Raw genomic sequence first — 25,345 nt, forward strand, 5'->3', positions numbered from 1 at the left:
CAGAGTTGTTACATCTCTGAAATACCAGTCAGCATATTTTTCTATTTTACCTTAGTTTTGTTTTTAATATTGAAGTTACTCTTTGCAGTAACCCCCCTCTCTCTTTTTTTTTTTTTTTTTTTTTTTTTTTTTTTGTGTGTGTGTCCTTATGCAGAGGATTACTACTTCAGGAAAACAGCAGGTTTTCAGAGGCATTGCATTACTATAAACTGGCAATTGGTAGCAGACCCACACTAGCTTGTAAGTATTTCAACCATACAAGCTTGCATAATATTGACTATTATCCTGCTCTTTAATAACACTTTATTTTTTTTCAGAAGTTTTTCATTTGGAAAGCACAAGGTGAAATTGTGCACTTTTCAGTTGAAAGCAAGTGTTTGTTAGTCAGCAACTACATTTAAGGTGGTCCAGGGAAGAAGCAGATAATGATTTAACACTGGGCAGCACTGGTAGAACCTAAAATGCTTCTGGTCTAGAATGGTGAGCCATAGATGCTACTGCCCAAATTTTCAGGCTCCTGTTTTCTGTTTCTTACAGCCAGTCCCTGATTTTTGTGGTGTGTGGTGTGGGTGAATAATGCAAATATTTTTGAAGTCCTTTCATTTTCCCTTTCTTGCCTGGGGGAGGTAATCCATGGGATGTTGCCCATCATTGTTTCCAAAATTAAGTGGGTGCTTTTTAAGATTGCTGACTTTTTGGTGGCTTAAGTATTGAATCTTCTATATATGTATATATACACATACACTTATATATATATAAACATATGTGTATATTTTGATAACATTTCAAACAAGGACACTATATGCTTGATACAGTCCTAATAAGAGGAACAAAATGGAGCACCCTGCCTAATCGGTGTTCCCCTCCCTCCTTCCTCAGTCTTTGTAGCCGCTTTCTCCTTTCCTTGTCTTTGAACTTTTACCTCTTATATGTTGCCCTTTACACCAGTGATTCATCTATATTACACAAAAGCCAAATTAGAGAACCATGGGATGTCTTTCAGATATTACTCTGAAGTAAAACAAAGATTAGATAAAACATAATGGAACCCCATTGAAAGGTAACATTTTTTTTCCCCTCCTCACAGCTGCCTATTTAAATACTGGCATTATCCTGATGAACCAAGGGAAGACAGAGGAAGCCAGGAGGACTTTCCTGAAGTGTTCAGAGATCCCTGATGAAAATTTGAAAGATCCTCATGCTCATAAAAGCTCTGTTACTAGCTGTCTTTATAACTTAGGAAAGCTTTTTCATGAACAAGGGCACTATGAGGTAAGACTCCATATTTGTCTACAATATCATGATAAAAACTTCATATATAAATAATACCTGTTGCTCCCATTCAGGCTTTCAAAATACGTGACAGGCACAAGTTGATTGAATTTCACCAAATCAAGATTAGCGTTCTCTGCAGAGAACATTTATTCTCTACAGTCACAGGTGCGACAATGTTAATTAGCAGTGTGGTGTTCTGATGTCAGAGTCAACATTAGCAGTGGTCACATCTGATAAGTATTAATTCATTCTTTTTGGTTTTGCCCCCATAGCTGGTATGCAAAGCATATAGCCTGATTACAGACCAGCCGACCTAAAGTGTACTGGCTTTTTAATTCAAAATAGAGTGAGTCCGTCTTTAGTTGAAAAAATACAATTATGTATGAGTTTGAGTCTCCAAAAATAAGACCTAGTTGGAACAATTCAAAACTTCAGTGATTAAAAACATCCCATTGCGTGGTATTTTCAGATAATTTTCAGATAATTTGACCTAAGTGCCAAGGTGGGTTGGATATTTTTAATGTAACTGTGCACTGCACCTAACACATCCCTTATCATTTATGTGTGCAAATGTGACTGTTGTGATTCCTCTCCATTCTCCCTGATGAAATGACTAAAACTGGACATTCGCTTGAGTTTTGACCTTTAGTGGTATTTGAAAGAAAGTCATTCTCTCTTTGCATTGCCAGGCATACTTCAGAACAGGAGTTACGCATGGTTTTGATCCATATAGCTCTTCTTGACCGCGACAGTTACCTCAGTTGTTTAAGATTAGGGATGCACAAGCTCTATGGATTCTCTGTCATACGTCTGCTGAATCCAGCTCAGTCAGATGGCAGTTACTAATTGGTTAAAACACAGACACAGACAGCTAATGCATCCATAAAGATGAGAAAACAGCAGCGTGTCGTCTGCATGGCTGATAGAGGGTAGAGTTGGAGTGCAAAGCCTGGGAGGTGCAAGGGATTTTAAGAATATAAGCCATCAGAATTCTGCCTGGTGGTCGTTGCAGTCTGACCCAGCCTTGATTTGATCACGGACTTAAATTTTTTTCAAGCGTATTTCAGCCTTCACAAGCTGCGAGTGTTCAATGGGATGATGTAGAAAATGATGCAGAGCTAACAGACTGACCAGTAAGCATGCTAAGTGCTGAATGAGTCATAAATGCGTAATCAAGTAATTCAAGGCACAGCACATTTGTGAAGGGAATCCAATTTTGGCATTCTTGACACTATAGTCCATCTTGTTCTTACTGTAGAGCAGACTTCAGTTGTGAGGATTATGTTTTGTTATTGCTTGGCAGTAGACAATGATTTCTTTATTTTTAGGTCACTTACTATAGCTTAGTCATCAGAAAGTCCTTTGTCTGCAGTTTGATATTATTTCATATTCTTTGACAGCCTATAGAATTTTATATATGTTTATAAACTCATGAGCTGTTGAGGGCTTTAAAAAAATGTTCCTTTTATTTCCACCTGGAAAAAGAGTCACAATATTGGAGCTAATTTGATGTCTTGTCAATAAGCTTCACTGAATTTGGTAAAACTTTTGAAAATGAGAAATGTTAACTTTCAGTGATATTTATGACACCGATGTGTTTTCTTTCTCTCTGGAACTTTCATTTGGGGAAGGAAGATAGTTTGGTTTTACTTCATGTATGAAAGACTGCTTTTGAAATTGGTGATTTGTCCCACTTGTGTGTTTCTTTTCAGGATGCTCTTATGGTTTACAAAGAAGCAATACAGAAAATGCCAAGGCAGTTTGCACCACAGAGCTTATACAACATGATGGGTAAGTGCATTGTGAGTGCTTCAGAAGATACTTGAGGAGTCAGACAGGGTGAAACGAAAGAGCTTAGCCAGGCAACTGGTGCTCAAATGAATTAGCTAATAAAAACAAAAATAATTGCCTTCAATAGATACGAGCCAAACCAGGTTCAGAGCTTAAATGCCAGCAACTGCAATGCTGGATAAGACACAATAAATGATGAGACTGTTAGATACTGGATATCTTTAAAAGAGTGTCCATGCAGCACTTGTACATTTAGAATACACGGTGTTTTTCTCTGCCTCCAGAGTCTCTCATCCACTATCTTGGAGACCTCGTGCAATTCATACGTGTTTTTTTAATCTCCCATTTAGTCATCTTTAAAACTAAGATGAAATTGCATTTATTTCATAGAAAATGGAGTGAGATTGATTATAATGTAAAATGTAGTGTGGGTGTTGGATGTTAAATTTCCTTCTAAACCAACAAGATGTCCAAACAGGCCCACAGAGATAGATAGTTGGATTTTTTTTTTTTTGCAGGTTGCGCCAAAAACTTATTTCCCAGCTAATATACTGTTAGCTAGACATCCACAATGAGAAAATTCTTTTTCCAGGACCAGGCTATCTGTCCTTCAAAATTTTGGCAGTGTCTTTTGAGTACTGCAAGAAACATTAATTTAGCTGAGGTGGTTTTTTTGGTTTTAAACTTTAACTTCAGCTTCTCATGTTCTTTATCACATCTTGATACAGGATACATTAAACAGAAAAAAGAAAGAAGATAATATGAATTATTATCTGTAGTATTCAGATCTGTAAACAAGAGGGCAGGTTCTTCCTTGTTCCAGAGATGCTTTTAAGTGGAATTCTCTCTGAAAGAACATATATTTCTGCTAAGTAACTTCAGTAACTGGCCTGGTAGACTCTGTGAGCTCCTATCTGGGACAGAAAAATATGTTAGATGCCTTTAAGTAGTTCAAAGTAGAGCAATTAAAAATGTTTGTAGAAACAATTAGGATCAACAGGAAGCATGGGGGGTTTTGTGCCTTTTTTTACTGCCTCCCAATGCCTAAAGTACAAGGGAATGTATTGGTTGATACTAATTGGTTTGACACAGCTATTGAAAGGAGGCACTGCACACTCTTCTGTACTTAATTAGGAAAGGCATCTTTTATTAGCTTTTCACAAGTACTTGGGCATAGGAAAAAAAGTATTCTAAAATTGTGGTTGTAACTGATGCTACATGTTTGCAAATCTCTGTGAATGCTAAATTGAGTACTTCTCTTGTCACAGTGACAAAGTATCTAATATCAATAATAGTGTAAACACTTCCTTAACAGTTCGTACAGTTCAATGGAGTGTTACTTCTCCCTGAATGCTGTTATCAGATTAATGCAAAGGGATACAATCCCTAAAACACACAAGTCGATTATTGCATGTACTTTTGTTCATAAGGAGCTTTGTCAGCTTCATCAGTTTTATTTATCAGCATTTGCTAATAAATTTGGCGGGGTTCTCAAGAGTCACCACACTATGAGTTAAGCCTCTGGTTACTATTGGTGTCCTATAGTGATTGTTGAAGTACTGCAAACCTGCAAACAGAGCAAACCCTCTGAAGTTTGACTGCCCTCTTTAGTGCAGATATGTATATTTGTATCATAATTCCAATGAAAGTGCTCCTCAGAAATACAGAAATTGGAAAAAAGTAAACCAGTGCTGTTTCTAGCATGATGGTTGTTCCATCACAAAGCAGGCCTTTGGCACTCTTTCTTTTCCTGTGAATAGGTGCTTCCTTTAGAATGACTATGACCTGTAAAATTCTGTAGTTTTTTATGGTTTTGCCCGTTACTTTTTTAGGTTCAGGAGGCCTTTCTCAGCTTCCTTTATAAGCACAGTCCATAACGTCCAAGTTCACTGTGTTCCTGGGATTTGCATTTATTAACTCGCAAAGCAATAGTGAACACAAAGACCAGCTCAGTCCTTTGCCCGGGCTTGGCTGCTGCTACGCTTCCTCCCTCCAGTGCTTAGCCCATACTCTGGCTTCTGTTTCCTTTAGGCAGCCACCGGCACTTCACGGATGTCCTAGCGGCATAACAAGTTAGGGTCAACTAAGACTACCTTAGCCCTTTTCAGCCTATTGCAAAGAGCAGCAGGCTATTATGGAGCTCTGTAAAGTACAACTTATCATTAACGTAGCATATATTTGTATTTTGCTTGCTGTTGTGATGGCAGCTGTTGCAGGGAAACCAGAACTTGCTTCACACTGGTTGCTGAGGTGTGGTTTGTTGGCTATGCTGCAAAGGCAATCCAAGAGGCTACATAAAGAATCCGGTAGTGACTTGAATTGAATGCAGTGCAGCTATACTAACAGCAGGACTCAGACTGATTTGTTTAAAGCTGTCCTGGATGCGTCTACATGAGCGTACATGACTGCAGTTCGGTTGGTCTCTCCTACCTGCAATAGTGTAAAGGTTAGATGACAAGACAGAGCTTGGTAGTAGCTAAGCTCGCTTTGTAGCGTGGAAAGAAAAAGATACCTCTGGGGAGTAATTAAGCCCATCTGACTTAGACATCTATTTTGGATTATACAAATAATCCACTGCAAGCACGCTTCTCCTGTAAAAGGAGCTGATATGACTAGCTTAGACTTGTCAGCTCAACTCAGATGAGATAAATCCTAAACACCTATTCAGTCATCTCTGCATCGGGCGTGACAGGAGAACAAGGCAACCGCATCCATTATCAGGAGTGCATCCGCTCTGCAGCTCATACGGTTTCATTGGGCACCCGAAGGCCAACCGGATTGTTTATTTCTGTTTTGATGTTCAAGATAAAATTCTAAACACTCTCACTATAACACTTTCTTTGATAAACAGCATTACATAAACTTGTCTGCCTACTTCTTGCCTTTAAAAGGGGGACTAGAGGAACTGAAAAAGGCCAGTCCAGTCGCGAGTGCTTGGAACTGCATGAACCTAACTCTGAGCTGCGCCCACTCACCGTGTGCTCATTGCTGGGGAGGAAGGGGGAGAAACTGGGGAGTGCTCCCCATCCGCTCGGGAAGGAAGGGACCTTCCCTGTCTCTCTTCGTGTGGAAAAAGTCTTCACAGCTTATCATGAAATCCGGGAATAGCTGCAGTTTGAGGATTACCTGCTGCAGTTGTCATTGTGATTGATGCATTCTGAGTCTCTGGCAATCGCTCTGCTTGGTTCACTTTTAGATTTTGACATGCGATGTAAGAAAACAGTGCCTCCTCTAATTTTTGATAATTACTCTATCATTTCATTGAAGATTTTCTGAAGGCTTTTTTCCTTGTATGATGTACGTGACATACTCGAAAGAGAATAAACAGGAGACGAACTGTTTAAACTGAATTAAGGTTGGAACTCCAGCTCTCCGAGTGCGGTAGCATTAACACCCCAGCAGTGTTAAGCCTTTACACCGCCTGCTTTCCCTGTTTGTGTTACACTTCTTTTCCTGTGCTTGCTTCTATTGGCCTTTTTGCTCTGACAGGCCCAGTGACTCATTCCTCCGGTGTGCCAGCTTGCCGGGCTGACTCTCATCCATTAAAACTCTGAGTAACTTGCCTCTTAAAGGAAGAAGAAGTATTGGGCCTCAAGAAGCAAGCCATCCATTTGACTTTGCATTTTATTCATGGTACAAAAAGCAGGGCCAGAATACCAGCATCAGATGTTCTAAGTTTGTGCATATGAAAAGTTGCAGGGTAGATTTTGGTCTCCTGTTGCTGTGATTTATTTGGCCAGGTGTGCAACAACTCAGCTAAGGAAACCATATGTTTCTCTGGCTTTCTACCAAGAAGTAAAACCTTTTCATTTTTTTTTTTTTTCTTAAAAGAACCCAAAACAGCTAAAAATTAAAACTCTAAAACTAGAATCAAAATAATTATTCAACAAGCTGTATAGGGTTGGCTTGGTATTTATTTTCTCGATGTCATATTTCTTTGATGTAAATTAAAAAGTACATGCTAAGGTTACACAGATTAATTTGCTTGGCATGGTAACATGCACTACAAAGGCCAGAGTCCAGCTCAGCTGCATTAAATAGGTAATATATTTTGTTTAAAGTTTCAATTAAAACCTGGGGTCAAAAGATAAAATGGTCCCTGTGGGATCTTGAACACTTTAATGCCAATATTAGGATTACTTAAGGATCAGCCTCTGCTCTAGATGTCTTTTGCGTTCCTTGAAATCTGATATCGTACAGTTGATTGTATTACATTGCTTTTAAAACCACACTGGCCCACCTGCTACAGTAATTCATACTCCTGCCAGTTAAGTGGTGTGAGGTGGACCGTGGAGGCTTGATTTTAATACTGAACAGTAACAAGAAAGATGTTGGGGTGGCATTGTTCAGGTTTAGATTGGCAAGATACTGTCGTGAAGACAAATCTCTTGATCACACTTCATCTGCCCTTGCCAACGAACATCTGAACGTCTATTTTCAAATGCATTTAGTGCAAAGCCTTACAAACATTTTGATGAGAAATGCAAGTTACAAAAGAAGGTAACCTTGCCGGAGTGAATACAGTTAATGATGCACAGATTAGAGTTTAGAATTCTCCTTCCTAATCTGCTACATTGTACAAGGACAGAAAACAAATCACATGCAAGTGGCAGCCAGGTACAGAACAGGAAAGGGGAGCCAGGTTTTACATCTGGTGCAGAGGTTTGCATCATAAGTACAAAGGCTTAGCACGCAGAGAGACTTTCTGTGTTGATGATTATAACATAACTGTTGCTTTATTTGATTATGCTTTTGGGTGGCTGTGGCTGTTTGTACAAACCTGTTAATATTGTTAAGGCTGCTATCCCATTTGCCCCTTGCTCCCATTAAATGCTTTTTTATTGAATTACTTTTAAATATTGTTTAGAACTCCAAGAAACACTTTTGCTGGTATAGTTTTACAGTCCATGCTGTGCAAGACTTACTTTTTAAGAGCCAGAGATGATTAAACTGAAATACATATTCCACATCATAACTTATGCAGAGCATGGTACCTGCACTTGTCTGAGCTCCAGTCATCAGTGTGTTTCCTACGCATCTCACGAAGCTTTACTGGTAATTTCTTACTAAATGTACATTACGAACTTATTTTCTTTTAAAACTAGATTGTTTCGAGAAAAGTTTTTTTTTTCTTTCATATGTATATTTTATTATATGTTCTAGGGAAATAAGAATGGAGTCCACTCCCATAGTGATGGGAATACAGGGCTGTGCTTCCTTCTCCCCCCCTCCCTGCTCCCGTCCTGCTACTTTAACTCTTCCCCCTCTGAGACTTTTATGGTAGTTTATATCTGCTGTCCAAAGCTGAGCATAAATCTCTGGACTGATTGCAATGTCCCCTGTTTTTTCACTTTGTTTTGTTTGAGGGATTCAAGCTGGGTATGAAGGTTACAGCAATGGATTGCTGAGAGGGTAGTGGATGCAATGTTTGAGACCAGTTTTTTTTTTTTTTCCAGGTTCTTGGGTTTTCTTAGTTTTATCTCTTTGGATTGTTGATCTATAATTTCGTGTGAAATGCTTGAGTTTTCTTAGGCAATATTCTGAAAAAGCTAAGAGTCTAAGCCTGAAATTCACTTGTATTTTAAACATATGGGGTTTTGTATGAACATAGGTATAATTGTAACGTTTGTAGACCAAAAATATGGTACGGTACTCAAATTGGACTACAGGGATCCCAGTTAGGCATGATTCTAATGGAAAGTGCTTCTGTTAAGAGTATTTTAAAGAAACCTATACTGACATAACGTCTATGTTTTACTGACAAAAAGAATAATCTTTAAAAGGTGTGTAAATAAAGTAAAAGGCAAGAGAAGAGTACAATCACTTTTTCGGCTATGAATTCTTAGTTTTCATCCTTATGATTTACTGCTGTTTGCACATCTGTTGGAAAATGAAAATTATTTATCTCAGGTGAGCTCAGTGTCTCTATTTGTGTCAATATACTTCTTTCACTGGAAGTTTTTGTACAACAGGAAACAGCTGTGCAAAGTCCATGATGTTCCACGCTGCAACTGATTTTATTTTGTCTTTCATTCATATCTGTTTTCTAATTTAGGTATTTTCCTTCAAAAGTAGCTCAGTGGTCTAATTAAATCAGATCAAAGGCTTTGCTTTGGCTAATTGAGTCCTACAAGAATCTGCTCAACCAAAGTAAATGTGGATTGACTCCCATCCATCAAAAGCCCTCTTAAAATACAATACATTCCTTGAAATCTTCAAGGAGATGATTGTTCTGTAAAAGGAAAAAAAAAGCCAAACAGAAAATGCTTAGTCTATGCAGAACTTGATGCTCATTAAGTTCACATGCTTCAGCTGTTTCAGAGAAGACGTGCATGCACTGCATATTTATCACCAAGACTGTTGATCTTTTGCAGTATATCTTAAGCATCAGTATAGTATAACATCAAACTCTTCTTCTAGATTTACGATGTTATTGTATGCACTGGTACCTAAGGGAAGAAAGAAGGAAGTTATATATCTAGGGAGGTGCATTTATGCTAAGTGCATCTGCAGCCTTGATTTGCACAATGGGGCCACACAGTTGCATTATGAAAGACACAACCCCCTTATGGTATTGTGGTACACAGGGATGCACACCATTTTCTAAGGCAACCCATTTATCTTCCCAATTCAAAGAAATCATGGAAAAATGAAATTTACTTCCTGACTGAATATATATATAAAAGATATTTTTTTCAGTGTATCGCCATCTTCCTTTCTGTTTTGACTTCTGCTCTTGTCAATGACAAATTCTATAATGTCTATATTACATTTTTACCATCCAGCAATTTGAGTGGCAGATAATTAACATACACAAGGATGATGCAAGGCAGATTTACCCTGCATTGTTGCCTTTACAGAGATATTTTTTCAGTTGTCTTTTCAGCAATATCTTTTTGGGGTCCTAAGAGAAAGACCACGGGAGGGACATATTTTTTTAACCTGAACATATGGTACATGGCACCTATAGATGCACAGTGCTATTACTTCCAGAGTTCCGTTGTACTTGCTCATAGATAAGCCTAACATGCTCCTGCAAGGAGTCAGCCTTTGCTTGGTATGACAACGTACATCTGAAACAGAATGAATCCGAAATCAGCAGATGAGAGGTTAAGCTAGAACCATATAACATACATTCATGTAAATGGTACCTAATTTTGCTTTTTAACAATGTTTGATAGGTATTAGAAAATCGTAACTTCTTTTCTTAAGCTCATATTCCACTACATTATCGAGTATAAAGTTAGCCTTTCAGGGGAAATAGCTTCTAGCAAGCTGATCCTTTATTAGTATTTAATATAAATATTTAAAGTTTAATATGATTGTTGTTGTTCTTTAATTATAATTAATTAATTTATCCTGGGATCATTTAAATAGGGGTGGTTTTGTTGTTGTTTTAGTTTGTTGGGGATGTTTATTTCTTTGTTTGTTTATTTTGAAAGATTATTTTTCAGTCTCAAAGATTCTGGGAAAATATAAGGAAATACTGCTTTGGAGAATGGTAGTCTTGCAACTGATCTATCTCTATGGCAAAGAAAATCCACTTAAGCACTAGGATTTTAGTTAGAGTGGTGTAAGTCTAGTTGAAAGGTAGCCCATTTCTCATTCCTTTGTCATAAAGTATTAATGAACTATGTACACCCTCCTTTAAATAGTGTTTCAGTTGCATATTAATGTGTTTTCATGTACTGCATTAGTAAATAAGAGTTACAATTAAATAATCTATGTTGCTCCTTTTGGAATAGGCTAAGAAATGGGAGCATAAATAACAGAAAATGTTAGGTGAAATGTAAAAATTGAAAAATTTTTGAATGACTTCTTTGTCTCCTTTTATTCTAGTTAGCTGTTGAATTTCTTGCCACCGCTTATTGTGCAGGCAATGCTGCACATGTTTATGTGGATTAGGGAACTGAAATAACTGTCAATTTATGTCTTAATGTCTCCACTGCCATGAACTTCTTTCTCTGTTGTTGTTACCTTTGATAAAAAAAGCAGAATGCAACTCTCTTGAACTTTATAGATTGAACAAGTTTAATTAATAAATTGTGTGTGTGTGTGACCTTTCAGAATTTTAGCATGAGTTTTGAAAGATTTTACAAATTAAGTAATTGTTAAAGTGAATATAGAAACCTGCTCACATGTACCATTGGTTTGCATATTTTCTGCCAATGGACACCGTATTATTTTCCTAATGACTAAATCACTCAAGTTGCAAGTTTATAAAAACATACGATTGTAAATGACACACAAATACACAAATGCATCCTGAATGACAGATGTCAATCTATACATATTTTCTCTGTCATTTTGTTGGAAAACTATCTTAAGCTGGAATAGCTTTTATTAAAATTGCATCAGTCTAACACATGAGATCACTTGATTTAATTACCACTTCAATTAACAGTTGTTTGATTTTATTCTGGTCTTTGAGTATGGCAGTGGCAGAGCCTTTATCAGTTTTCAGCTCACTTTGATTTCTTTTTAGATAGGAGTGCCATTGTAAATTATTTAAAAGATGAAATTAATAACAGACCCCCTAACAGTGCTTCCTTCTGTAGTAATGATGTGTTCTAGTTGCTTATAATATACCAGTTCTTGACGATATGGGGCTTGTGGGCAGAAAACAAAATCTTCAGAAAAGAAATTCTCAGCTATAGTGAATGCCCTGTAAAGTCCTCAGGGGAATAAAATTTCTCTACAGTTTGACATTTAGATTGACATATGGTAGCTTCATGTCTAGATGCGCCATTCAAATACCCTCAAAGTTTTAGGAGGTTAGCTTGCAAAGTAGTTGAGCTCTTAAAACCTATTAAAAATTGAATTTGCCAGTTCTCTGAAGAAGTTAATCTCTTCTTATATCAGAATCCATCATGGAAAATAGATGAGAACCTTGGATATTTTTGAAATTTGGCAGTGCATTCAGCATATACTACCAGCAGATAATAACTCCGTCTCTTATGGCTGCTTACATTACTTTTTAAAGGATCTTGTTGTTAATTGCTTGAAACTTTGCCAAGGGCTGGAATTTTCCACTTAAAGAAAAGAAAAGGACAATACGGATTCCTCATTTCCTGAATGCGAAATGAAGCAGAGGCCTGTGGGAATAATAGTATGCAATCAAATAATTAAACATTCTGCCATAAAGCATACAGCTAGGGAGAGGAGTTGAGGGGAGCATATAGCTTGACTTCTGGCTTCTTCCATCCTTTCAACACTTGACTTCATGACTTTGTTTTGTGCATAACAAGGCAGAATGTTATGTCACTTATTTGGGAGTGCTGACATAGTGAAAAACGCATGTGACATTGATATACATTAATATGATCATGGATTTTGGGGAGTGTTCATGGTCTTTTGGGGTTTCATTCCTGTTTGGATGATTTTTTTTTTTTTTTTCATTTGACTTGTGTTTTTTTTTTTCAATTGTTCTCTTAGTTTGGCCCTAACCAGCAATAGAATGACTTGAGTACTTCTGGGACTGAAACATCACCTACTTCTGTGTATGTAATCAGATATACAAGACGAGCGCATGAGTACAGAATGCTCTGCAGATCCTTGAATTAGAAATCCTGGTCTGCTAGATGTACAGGCTTGCACCCTTTTTTGGAAAAACTCTATTTGCTCATAAAAATCACGTTAGCTTCCCTTAGCCTTGGCTCAGCATGACCTCTGACTCTACATCACACGCTTTTTATCTGCAGGTTGTGGTTAGGTCATTTTGTGTGTACTGCACCCTAACTCCTGAAACTCAAACTTATGTGGCACATTTTGCTTGGGATCCCTGTCCTCTGGTGACAGAGATAGCAAAAAAAAAAACCAACTAAATCTAACTGGACCTAGTCCAATTTTTTTTTTCATCAAGGAAGTCCTCCATAGCCCCTGTAAATACTCAAGATAAAGTAGCTCCCGTGGTAAGAGTTCCTTCTATTTTACTTCATTGAGCATGTAGGTGGCACTTTTTTCCTCTGAGTTTTGGGGACGTGGTAGTTGGCTTCAAGCTTGAATAAAGAACATTGGTTCTTCTCTCTATCCCTGATGCCCTCACAGCTATTAATTTCCATGTAATGCAGAACTGGGGGCAGTGACTCACCTGGAGAAAGCCTTAGCTGACCTCTGCTTTGGTCAGCTGTAGTCCTCTCTTGGTCCTCCAGTGGTGGCACTGGATAAACTGTGACTCCATAATTTTGGGAAGATACTTAGCCATTTATTTGGAATTAATCAGCTGGTGAGATTATGAAATCCTGGCTCTCCCGTAGGCATTTTCAGTCTGTCATTGGCTTGGGCGAGGACACGTTTATGTCTAAAGCCTTTGTGAAAGAGCTGTGTAAATACAGGGTATTAATCTGAAAGTTCCTGTTCTTTGCTGTTACATACTTGTGTGATAGAGTTTATTTCTAACCTTGAGAAATTTGGTTGTTTGTTTGGTTCTTGGAGAAAGAGCCTGTCTTTCTCTGTATGCTAAATTCTTTCTCAGAAACTTCAAGACTACAATTATCTGTACCACAGTATATGGCTTTCTGACATCCCGTTCATCTGTTATTCTTCAACATTGCTTTCCTCAGCCTCTTACAGCAAAGGATTTCACTTTGAAAAATGTACAATTTTGGTCCTTTTGTACGTGACTTAAGACTAGCGATTTTAAAATATGGATGCTGTATTCTAATTTAAACTAATTGTGGCAAATGACCTAATTTAACTACATTCAGAGATTAGGTATTTAATGTCTTGTCCCTCCCTCCGATATAGTTTCAGGACTGTTTTCTTAACCTTTCCTAGTTTTTAAAAAATACAGGTTCTTGATGTATTATGATTAAATGCAAATAGTTTCCGTATTCTCCTTACCATTCCATGCTGCTCAATGTAGACTGGTGGAAAAGAAGTAACTCTTCTGCAGTAGATGTGATAAAATTTCTGTTACTTTGACACTTTTGACTGAAACTTAGCAGCTGGAGCTCTCCCTTGCAATTCTGTTCCAACAAGGCTTTCATCTCAACCATGCTCTTTCAGCCCTAATAAGGCCATAACTCAATCCCCTCACTCAAGTATCTGTCAGGCTTTTTTAGCGTGCGTGTATGTGTCATCGAAGGTGTTCAAACCACTTCACCATTTTCAAGATCTCTGCCTATTTGATACATAGCAAATTATAAATGAGATATAATAAATTATGGAAGCCTTGAGAAATTTTGGGCATTCTCACTAGCATTTATTTCACCCTGTAGGAGAAGCCTATATGAGAATGAGCCGGCTGCCAGAAGCAGAGCGCTGGTATGTGGAGTCACTGCGATCCAAGAGCGACCACATCCCAGCCCATCTCACCTATGGAAAACTGCTGGCTCTGACGGTGAGTTGATCAGCAGCTCCTGGGAGCTGGTCCCAGGTCCTTCGAGTAGGTCAGGTAAAGGGACGGGAAGACTTTGGCCTGAAAATTGCTTATTTCTGTATTTGTCGTACTATTTCAGTCATGCCTCCTAATTAAGGATTTTGACAGTGTTGTTTTTTTGTGAAACATTGCTTCCATTCCTGAACTATCGCCACCTCTGTGCTGGAAGAAAACAATTTTAATAGTGTAGGAACTTTTTAACATATAGTAAGGAGTTGTCTAGTTGAAAAAGCCTTTATTATAAGTAGTTTAGATCAAAAGTAATGATATTAATGCAAAAAGATACTCAGTGTGGGACTCAGAGTTGTAGCAGAGCTAAGGAGTGTCACCTATACTTTGTGAATTAGAAGTCTCATGCTTTGAATTTACGCTTCTTTAGGAGTATTTGTTTGAGCTTGTGAAACTTAACTACTAAGAGCTACTTCTAAAAAATCAGAAGAGTTGGACCTTTCCTTTTGAGTATAGATGAGCTTGTAGCTGCAGCTAAACTAGCCCCATATGATAGTTATAGCAAAGCACCAGTCCCTCCTTAGTTTTCACACATTTTGAAGATGAAAATGGATTTCTATTTTATTCACTAAAATAATTCTATTTTAAATTCTGCATTCCTGTCCAACCCGCTGTAGGTGAACCTGCTTTGGCAGGGGGGTTGGACTAGATGATCTCCGAAGGTCCCTTCCAACCCCTAGCATTCTGTAATTCTGTGAAAACTGCCTTTCGCTTGTTTGCTGTTTCTCATTCCCATTTTTCTGACCATACCATCTTTCCTGTTTATCTCTTCTACATTTGCTTTCATTGTTCACCCCAGCGGTTTCATATTTCCTTTCTATGCTCTACTGATATGCCTTTGTGTGGCTTTTCTGTCCTTGTGCCTCAGTCTGAATATCTTCCTCAACTTTTCACCTAGCTATAAGCTTTTACTCTGACCTTGCTCATGCCCTGTCGTCTTCAAGCAAAAAATGTCCTCAGACAGAGGGTAGATATCCAGTGAAGAAAAATAGGTCATAATTAATTTCAGCTGATCCATTGCTGCTAAAAATATCTGAAATTGGAAATCAGGGAGAAATTAGAACTCGTTTCTCTGTATGAGTACAAGTGTCAACATAATTAGAAAGAATTAAATTTTTTTCAGTGTTACCATGTAAATCACATACAGAGTTTGCTTAAAAATTGTATAAAAATGGATATTCCTGGATGGGAATTTTGAAATTGCAATGAAAGTCAAGATGGTAGTGTTATATCCCCACTGCCTGTCAGTTCCAGACCCAGGAAAGGCAAGTTTTTGCTATAATTTCCAGTTACAGTTAAAATTTCTTGGGTATCAACAAATACGTGCACTTACTGATTACCTTTCTCTGGGGTAAAACTGCAAGTATGCCATACAGCAAAATTTCCTAATTTACCTTGCTCTTCTGGCAGATATCTTCACATCTTGCACCTAAGAATAATAGGAGAAAGTCAGCGTTATTGATTTCTTCTTAGCAGATCTATTTCTACTCCACATGCACTCCCCTACCCCAGTACTCCTCTGGTTAATTTTGTGCGTTTTCTGAACTGCTAAATATGTGAAATATACTGGGAAGCAAGGTCTCATAGTTTTCTTCAAAATAACAAAATCCCCAAATCCCATAGCTCTGTACAAATGCGAGCCACTGTTCTGGTTTAACCCTAGATGACAACTAAAAGCACTATGCAGCCGCTTGCCCACTCCCCCCACAGTGGGATGGGGGAGAGATTCGGAAAAATAAAAGTGAGGAAACACGTGGGTTGAGATAAAGACAGTTTAATAAGTAAAGCAAAAGCCACGCATGCAAACAAAGCAAAACAAGAACTTCATTCACTGTTTCCTGACATCAGGCAGGTGTTCAGCCGTCTCCAGGAAAGCAGGGCTCCATCACACGTAACGTTTGCTTGGGAAGACAAAACTCTGAACATCCCCAGCTTCCTTCTTCTTCCCCCAGCTTTATATACTGAGCATGATGTCATATGGTATGGAATATCCCTTTGGTCAGTTGGGATCAGCTGTCCTGGCTGTGTCCCCTCCCAGCTTCTTGGGTGCTCCCCACCTTCCTGTTGGCAGGCCAGTATGAGAAGCTAAAAAGTCCTTGACTGCTTAGCAACAGCTAAAATGTTAGTGTGTTATCAACATTATTCTCATCCTAAATCCAAAACAGCACAATACCAGCTGCTAGGAAGAAAATTAACTCTATCCCAGCTGAAAACTGGACAGCCACTAAAAAGAAATTTTTAGTTTTGTCTCCTCGTTATGAAAGTTCATGTATAGGATTAAACATTAGTTTAATTGGCATACCCCAACTTTGGGAAGGATGTGATGAAAAATGTACGCAAATCCTTTAAGTAGAATTGAACTGTTTACTTTCTTCAGGGATATAAACACAAGATACATGTGGGGTGGATTGTGCCTTGAGGATCTAAACCATGTTTGTGGAAGAATGTGTCTCATTAGCAAAAAGGACAGGAGCTGTATACAACTTTGCACACTGAATACTGCACCATGATAGGCAATAAAATACTTTATCCTTTCTCAATGCACACTTGCTTACCTATACTTGCTCTGTGCCATAATTGTAGTTTATTCTCATCATGTTTGTTATCATCTCTTGACCTTTTTTCCTTTTATTACTGTTGCTTCTCACATTCATGGCAATACAGGTGGGGTTCATGCCTATTCTATTAATAGCAGCAGAAGCTGAAATCTTGTTGGCTTGTAGTGACATAGGACTTCATAAACGCATAACAAGGCAACAAGTTGATGACAAAGTAATTAGAGATGACAGAAAAAAATTCAGGTGTTTGTTTCATTCATGAAAAAAAAGTTCATTTATCTTTGATCTCTTGAAATCTGGCATTTATTTAATTTAATTCTTCCAGCTACAAAGTCTGAAAAGGCATTCAATAGGAAAATGGATGATGAAGAGATTTGGCAGTAGAATACGGATTTTTGTCTCCATGTTGGTCACTTATCCTTAATCAGTTTTGCAGCCTACCATCTGCTTAGTGAATCATATTAAATGAATTTTGTCTAGTTTCTAGCATACTGAACAGTACTAGTATTAGTTCCCATCGCAAATATATGATTGCTGTAACTGACATATTTCCTTGATGGCTGCATAGACTTCCTTGGGATTCAGTAGCATTAGAGCTGCTCCCTTTGGCATAGTTGTTTCAGTCCATACCTGCCTTGAAGTACCACTGTGATTTATTCTTCTGTTAAACTTTGCTACATAGGCTTATGATCGGTTTTCCACAGCCTGTATATTTAGGAGAGAGAAAACCCTACTTCAGTTAGTTTGCAGATGTTAGAGAAGGGACGTTTTAGAGGCTTCTCTTTGCTCATCTGTTGGAACAAAACCTTCAGACTTTTTGCAATCTTGCTTCTGAATATAAGTGCTGAGAAAAAACTGCTGATGAGACTTCTCTGAGTCTCTTTTCCAGGAGACAAATGTATGATGGTTGATGAAATGAAGGGCAGAAGTGGGCGCTAATATAGATAGAATTTTTTTCTCTGTCAGTGAAATTGGGGGGGTGAGGGAGGAGGGGAGGAAGGTTTCCGAGTTCCTAAGTTCCAGCCAAAGGCAATTCTAGTATAAAACCCCTTAGCAGTAAAGTCAAACCTGTAAAGTTCACAAATTCAGCTATGTTTTACTTCCTGACTTAAATTCCAACGAAATGGCTTAATTTTATCCCCAGCTTTTCTGCCACCTCAAGTCTGTTGCCAGTATTAATGCTTACTAAAAGCAGCATGACATAGAATCATAAAATCATTTAGGTTGGAGAAGACCCTTAAGATCATTAACCTAACACTACCAAGTGCACCACTAAACCATATCCCTAAGTGCTACATCTATACATCTTTTAAATACCTCCAGGGATGGTGATTCCACCACTTCCCTGTGCAGCCTGTTCCAATGCCTGAAAACCCTTTTGGTGAAGAAATTTTTCCTCCTATCCAGTCTAAACATCCCCTAGCACAACTTGAGGCACTTCCCTTTTGTCCTATCACTTGCTACTAGGGAGGTGAGATCAACCTCTACCTCGGTACAATGTCCAGTCAGATAGTTGTAGAGAGTGATAAGGTCTCCCCTCAGCCTCCTCTTCTCTTCTCCAGACTAAACAACCCCAGTTTCCTCAGCTGCTCCTCCATAGGGCTTGTGCTGTAGACCGTTCACCAGCTTTCTTGCCCTTCTCTGGACTTGCATCAGAATCTCAATGTCTTTCTTGTAGTGAGGAGCCCAAAACTAAACATAGTGTTTGAGGTGCAGTCTCACCAGTGCTGAGTACAAAGGGACGATCACTTCCCTAGTCCTGCTGGCCACACTATTCCTGATACAGACCAGGATGCTGTGGGCCTTCTTGGCCACCTGGGCACAGTGCTGGCTCATATTCAGCTGGCTGTTGACCAACACCCTCAGGTCCTTTGGTGCTGGGCAGATTTCCAGCCACTCTTCCCCAAGCCTGTAGCACTGCATGGGGTTATTTTGACCAAAGTGCAGGACTCAGCTTTTGGCCTTGTTGAATCACATACAATTGGCCTCAGCCCATCAATCCAACTTGTCCAGGTCCCTCTGTAGAGCCATCCTATCCTCAAGCAGGCTGACGCTCCTGCCTAACTTGGTATCATCTGCAAACTTACTGAGGGTGCATTTGATCCCCTTGTCCAGGTAACTGATAAAGATCCTTAAGAGAATCGGCCCCAGTACTGAGCCCTGGGGAACAACTCTTGTGACCAGCTGCCAACTCCATTCAACGTAAACTCCATTTAACTTCATTCACCTCATGATTTATTTAATCCCTTAGTGTCAGTCTGCATACCTGGACTGCCTTCTTGTACCTTCTGTTTTCTTCGCCTTCCCATAAGGAACGGTGAGGGTGACCTATGCCCATTGTGTAGAATGGCGATTTGCAAAATTGCTTGCTTGTTACAGCAGGCTATCCTTTCCCAACTTTCACCAAAAGCTTTTCAGAGTTTCATAAACAGGGACATAGAGAAAAATGAGCATTGTGGAGTGTAAACCGTTTATTTTGTTCACGTCTGGCCGGCCTTGGTTCTGTCAAGCACAAACTAGGAACTCTGCATGTTTTTTAAATCCACAGTGACCTGTGCTGTGAGTGACAGATACTAATTCATGTCATGATCTCAGGTTGATTTTACCAGTTTCCCATTTGAATGCAGCTAATGTCACTACTGTTCCAAAGGACAATTTAAATTTTAAACGTGTTTTTTGAGAGAGGAAATGAACAATAGTAAGCAAAAGCATAATCTGTGCTATTTAATTGCTATTTAATTTTACTTGTGCTAACTCTTTTGGTTTTGTATATAGAATAGAATATTTCAGTTGGAAGGGACCTACAATGATCATCGAGTCCAACTGCCTCATCACTTCAGGACTCACCAGAAGTTAAAGTATGTCATTAAGGACATTGTTCAAATGCCTCTTAAACACTGACAGGCCTGGGGCATCGACTGCCTCTCTAGGAAGCCTGTTCTAGTGTTTGACCACTCTCTTGGTAAAGAAATGCTTCCTAACATCCAGTCTAAACCTCCCCTGGCACAGCTTTGATCCATTCCCACGTGTCCTTACACTGGATCTCAGGGAGAAGAGATCAGCACCTCCCTCTCCACTTCCCCTCTTCAAGAAGCTGTAGAGAGCAATGAGATCACCCTTCAGCCTCCTTTTCTCCAGACTAGACAAACCCAAAGTCCTTAGCCGCTCCTTATAGGACGTTTCTTCCAGCCCTTTCACCAGCTTTGCTGCCCTCCTCTGAATGCACTGAGGGACCTTCACATCCTTCTTAAACTGTGGGGCCCAGAATGGCACACAGTATTCAAGATGAGGCCTCACCCAACACTGAATAAAATATGCTCAGTACAAGCACATACAATTTGTAAATTATTTCATTCATAAGTTTCCATATATTCCAGAAAAAAAGTCTTTGAAAGACAACACAATGTTTTGTTATTTCTGTGCAACATTCTCTTCCAAGATGAACATCACTGACAACCTTTCAGGGTGTTAGTAAGTGGTTGGTTTGTTTACTTCTAGAAATTTTTTAATAAGCAGTTAAAAATGTATTTATTCTAGAACAGGAGAATTCCCGAGAAAGGATTTTATTCTTTCTGAGTTTAGAGGTATGTGAAAATTAAGAGTATAGGGTGTTACAAGACCAATCTCTCACAGGTGATTATACAAACCTGAAGAAATAATATTTTCTTCTCCAAAGCCTACACAAATTTTTATATGTCTGTATCTGGGCATATGGAAAGTTAAAAAAAGAAAAAGCAAAACCAAAGAAACTCAATAAAGTAAAAAGTGAAATAAAAATCCAAATAAAACAAGCTGCCCTTCCGTACTCCTGAAAACATGCTGGTGACAAACTCTTATCCATCAATAATAATTTTAAATACTAAACATGGCATTTCTGCACAAAGTTTTTCTCAGTAAAGTTTACTTCCTGAATAACTTTAAAGATACATTCATAAAACTCAGAATATGCTGTTCAGCTAGTAATAACTGTAATTTACATTGACACAAACCAAACCAACCAACCAACCAAAAAACAAACCAAAAATAACTTATTTTGTCATTGATTCTTGAAATACATAAGTGTTATCACTCTAATTTACAGGCAATAGCACCTTTGGAGTAAAAAATTACTTATTAGCACTAAAACAATTCTCTCTGTTTTTATTTTAATGCAAATATTTGTCTTGAGGCTTGTTAGCTTTTTGGGGATACAAGAAATGCCAGGTGGACTTGGGCATGCTGCTGTGTGTGCAGAAAAAAACAGACCAACTTAGGAGCTCCAAAGGAATAGCTAATGAATTTACAGTCTTCTTACCTAATATCATGTCATAAGTATTTCATAACCCCTATATTGGATAATGTTATATGTTCATATCTAAAAATTACAGCTTACTAAGCTACAATTTTCCTGAAAATATATTAGAACAGCATAATTTAGTGGTTGAAAAGCATGATTAGTAGCTCAGCTAGTAGAATAATTGGAAAATAGCCAGTTGTCTGGGGCTTAAGTTTGCGCTTTTCTTTTTTATTATTTATTTTTCAGAAACAACATGTAGCTGTTTAGGATTGCAGTGCTTCAGCATTATGTGCTTTTCATATCTTTAACTTGTTAAGCTGCATAAATTACTTGAGAAATTTATTTGTCAATGCGCACAGGAGCTTGGTACCACAGCATCTGAGCCTCTTCCCTTGCCTAGGCAATTTATTTCTATATCACAAAGGAAAGCATAATTTTTGTAAAGGGCTTTAAAATTGCAGGGCTCCCAGTTCTAAGATAAAAATGAATCTGTCAAAAATGACAGTGCCAGGTGAGGCCCTGAGCATGTGCTGTAATTCATTTTCCACTTTATGAGCAGACCTAGAAGAAAAAATGTTGGCTATCATGCTAAGAAAAATCATCTATAAGTAAGGCTTTTAAATTTTTTTTCTGTTCTCACTTTAGTCTTCTTAAAGAGAAGACTAAGAAACCCTCCCTCCTAATGGCTGGCCTCTCTGCCATCAGGCAGTACTTGGTTGTTATAGTAGCACGCTAGTCAGAGATTTATTTCAATTATAAATAAATCTGTTCTGAAGTTTTGTTTTATCTGTTTTGAGTGAACTTGAGGCCACAAGCCACCCCTCCTAGCTTGCAGTAGTGCCTATAATTGCTAAAATACTTAGCAGCAGCCCCATATTGTAACATTTAGCGTTTTGCATTTAGGAATTACAGGCTTTGCTTTACTTCTTTGGAAAAAATTGCACAGTGTTTTCTTGCATTTTACGCGGCACCACACAGTGCTGTTAATCTCCTATTTTTTACTGGCTTGGAAAATCACCCAAAGTGTGGTAAGAAAAATTTACTTTGCCTTGTAAAATTTCTGTGTTACAGCTCCAAACCATATTAAAATCAGTAATAATCTCCCTAGAAGATTCCCTAAAATCTAAAATATTTTATTTTAAAATGTTTTTTTCTAAAGAGACAGACATAGACATGTTAGAGATTTGCAGTGTTTTGGATTAAAATGAAAGAAACAGGATTGTGACATTCAAGTATCAACACTGAAGTTAAATACTTTTTTTAAGTTTCAAAATATTCCCTCCTCAGTGGGTGGGCACATTTTTTGCCTGCAGTTGTTTGTTGCTTATGTTCCTGACAAACAGAAGGCCAGGGAGGTATCCTGCCATTTTTGGTTAGTTGTGAAATTACTCAGAATGCCTCTATCAAATACCCTACTGTATTCAGTAATTGGTATGTCCTTGAAAGCCATCTCAAAATAAATATAAATAAATGACAACATAGAAATAAGTGGAAGGTCAGAAGAACAGAAAGAAATGGGACAGCTGGGGAAAAGGGGAACATAGTGCAATAATGAATAGACTAATTCAACATTTACGATTTCTGTAATTACTTGCTGCTGATGTTGCAGCAGAGAAAGGAAATTTGCATTTCTGTCGGACAGCTTTGTCTTATTATCATTTTTTATGTCACTGGTTGATTGCTACTCTTTTTCTGTCTCTGTAGATTTACACAAATTGGAAGAAAGCAGGGATGAGGTAGAACAGTCATGATGTCAAAAGAATCGTGACTGTTTTTAAGACATAACAACTGAAATGCTATATATTAAATTTAGGTATGATTTTCTGGAACACTTTACCCTTCTTTTAGTAATCAATTCCTTTAAGACAAACAAAAACATTTTTAGTAATACTTCTTTCAGGAACGATAAATAAATGCCTACACATACAGAAATCTTTAATTTATGAAAAGACATTTTCTGAATGGGTCAATTTAATTAGATCAGCAAAGCTGTTAGATATTTCATTTTGGGAGGCTAAATCCCTTGGCTGTTAGTACTGCTTCTAGGGAGAATTTTTTAATGCAAATTGGATATTTCAGTTAAACTCCCGCTGTAACAACATATAAATGACATTGAATCCTTGAGAAGTCCCTCCCTAAGCCATGAAGTTAAGCCAAGAAATAGCCACTGCTACTTTTCTGTCATGTACTCAGCTCGTCTTTGGAGTCGGACACAGGCACTACAATGTTTCTTGCCACTTGAAATCCCTTGACGGTTAAAACTGATCCAAGTACAAAGTTTGGATTTAGTTCTGAAATTTGCAAAATGTCAAAAGTTGTTTTCATTTTTGTTCCCAGTTTACAAGCAATTCGCTTGTAGGGGATGGGAGGGGTGGGTTTCCCTCTTCAATGTGGAAAGTCATGTTTATTGACTTCAGAACCATGAACCCTATTTTTTCAAGGTTTGGTTATCTGGTGTATCTGGAGCATTAACACCTCCGGGCTGAATGGCAGGATTTCCGAACTACAGAAATGTCAATAGCTGACATATATTGAGCTTGTATTTCTTCTCAGGTTGGCCGCGTGCCATAAGTATTGCATCTGTAGATATACTTCTCAGTCCCCTTAGGACATATGTTTGGCTGCATGCCAAATGTAACGGAATTAATTGTAAAACGGAGTATTTTCATTTAAATATAACATATCCAACTAACTAGTTGGTAAATGACTCTGGAACAGGTATTTAGGGCGCATAACCCCTCACTAACCTCCTTTAGGGACCTCATCTTCTGTATCTTGTTTCTAACTTCCTGTAAACAGAAAAAGAGGATCCCTAAACTTCTCGCTTTACTCAACATAAATTTAAAGCTTGTTATAGAAAACATCACTGACACAGGAGGGACTACTCTCAAGAAAGAAAAGATCTTTTTGTTTTGTACATGGTTGAATATAGCCGCCAGTCACCTATAATTACTGTGTGTAGTAACTTTGTCAGTAATCATAGAAAAATGCATGATACAGGCCAAATTTATCTTAGAAGAAATTCATAGGACTCAGTGAAAACAGTATGTGGAGAGAGTGAATTCTACTGACTGGTCAGTGAAATTTGAGTAGATATTAATACACAACTTTATCAGAAAATATAAAACGTGGCTTAAGACTCAATGGAAAAGAAAGTGCCTAACGTGGAAATTTACTTAATGTTTCATTACGTATTCTTTATATAAAATAATCTAAACATTAATGACCCAGGTGAATATTTCAGTAGGGGTCTAGACAGTAAATAAATCACAAGGTGTGGAATGAAATCTGTTCTTTAAAAGATTTCTTAAGACTGTGCACAATCTTTATTCGTGTTAACAGTGATGTAACATGAGGTAAATTCCTTTTAGACTTCAAGGTGCCCCAAAAGAAAGACTAAAAAATATGCGTATCTTTTTAAAAAAACAAACAAAACAACCAAAAAAACCTTGAAGGGGAAAGAAAATCCTATGCCTACATTTCTTTCCTATATCATTTTGAATGCTTTAATAAAACAGGAATGCTTTTTACAATATGAGAACCATAAAACAAGAAAATGGATGTCAAATAGCTCTAATGTATTATTGATTAATCAGATACATACTGCTTTACTTGAACAAAATATCACGTTAATAGGCTCTGAATCATGCCCCAAGCCAGTAAAGTTATGAGCTGTGCTTTAAATTCCTAAATCTACGTATAAGCAGTGGTAAAAATGCTTTTGCTCCAGTGGATTCCCACCAAAGTCAATGGGCAGTGCTTATATCTCAGCTCTCTGGTTATCTCGCTATTAATTATCTCTTTAGATGTAAGCTCAAGAACCCAGTTTATGTTATTGCTCTCTAAAAGAATCTTGGCTCATAGAAAATCTACACCGAATTCATTAGAATCTAAGTCGGTCTAGTAGATGGATTTTTAGTCAACTCAACTTTACTATAAGGTAAAAATTAGTATATGGTGACTTATGGTGGATTAGTGGGTACAGATTTATACCCTTATTTGCTCCAGAGTAATCCAATGATTGGTCCCATACACTGAGATGAATATATTATACCA

The 25,345-nt window shown here is 37.9% G+C and overlaps 1 protein-coding gene across 1 annotated transcript in view; it reads left to right on the forward strand.

Annotated features, from left to right (window-relative positions):
* TMTC2 (transmembrane O-mannosyltransferase targeting cadherins 2) overlaps positions 1–25,345 on the forward strand; it is a 258,797-nt gene that overhangs the window by 186,185 nt on the left and 47,267 nt on the right. Inside the window, exons 5-8 of the mRNA XM_082492526.1 lie at positions 155–240; positions 1,088–1,272; positions 2,988–3,066; positions 14,286–14,407. Coding sequence (XP_082348652.1) covers positions 155–240; positions 1,088–1,272; positions 2,988–3,066; positions 14,286–14,407 — 472 coding nt within the window. The remainder of the gene's footprint in view (positions 1–154; positions 241–1,087; positions 1,273–2,987; positions 3,067–14,285; positions 14,408–25,345) is intronic.

Source organism: Vanellus vanellus (genome assembly GCF_965231255.1).
Source record: "Vanellus vanellus genome assembly, chromosome: 1".
In the NCBI taxonomy this organism is placed as follows: domain Eukaryota; kingdom Metazoa; phylum Chordata; class Aves; order Charadriiformes; family Charadriidae; genus Vanellus; species Vanellus vanellus.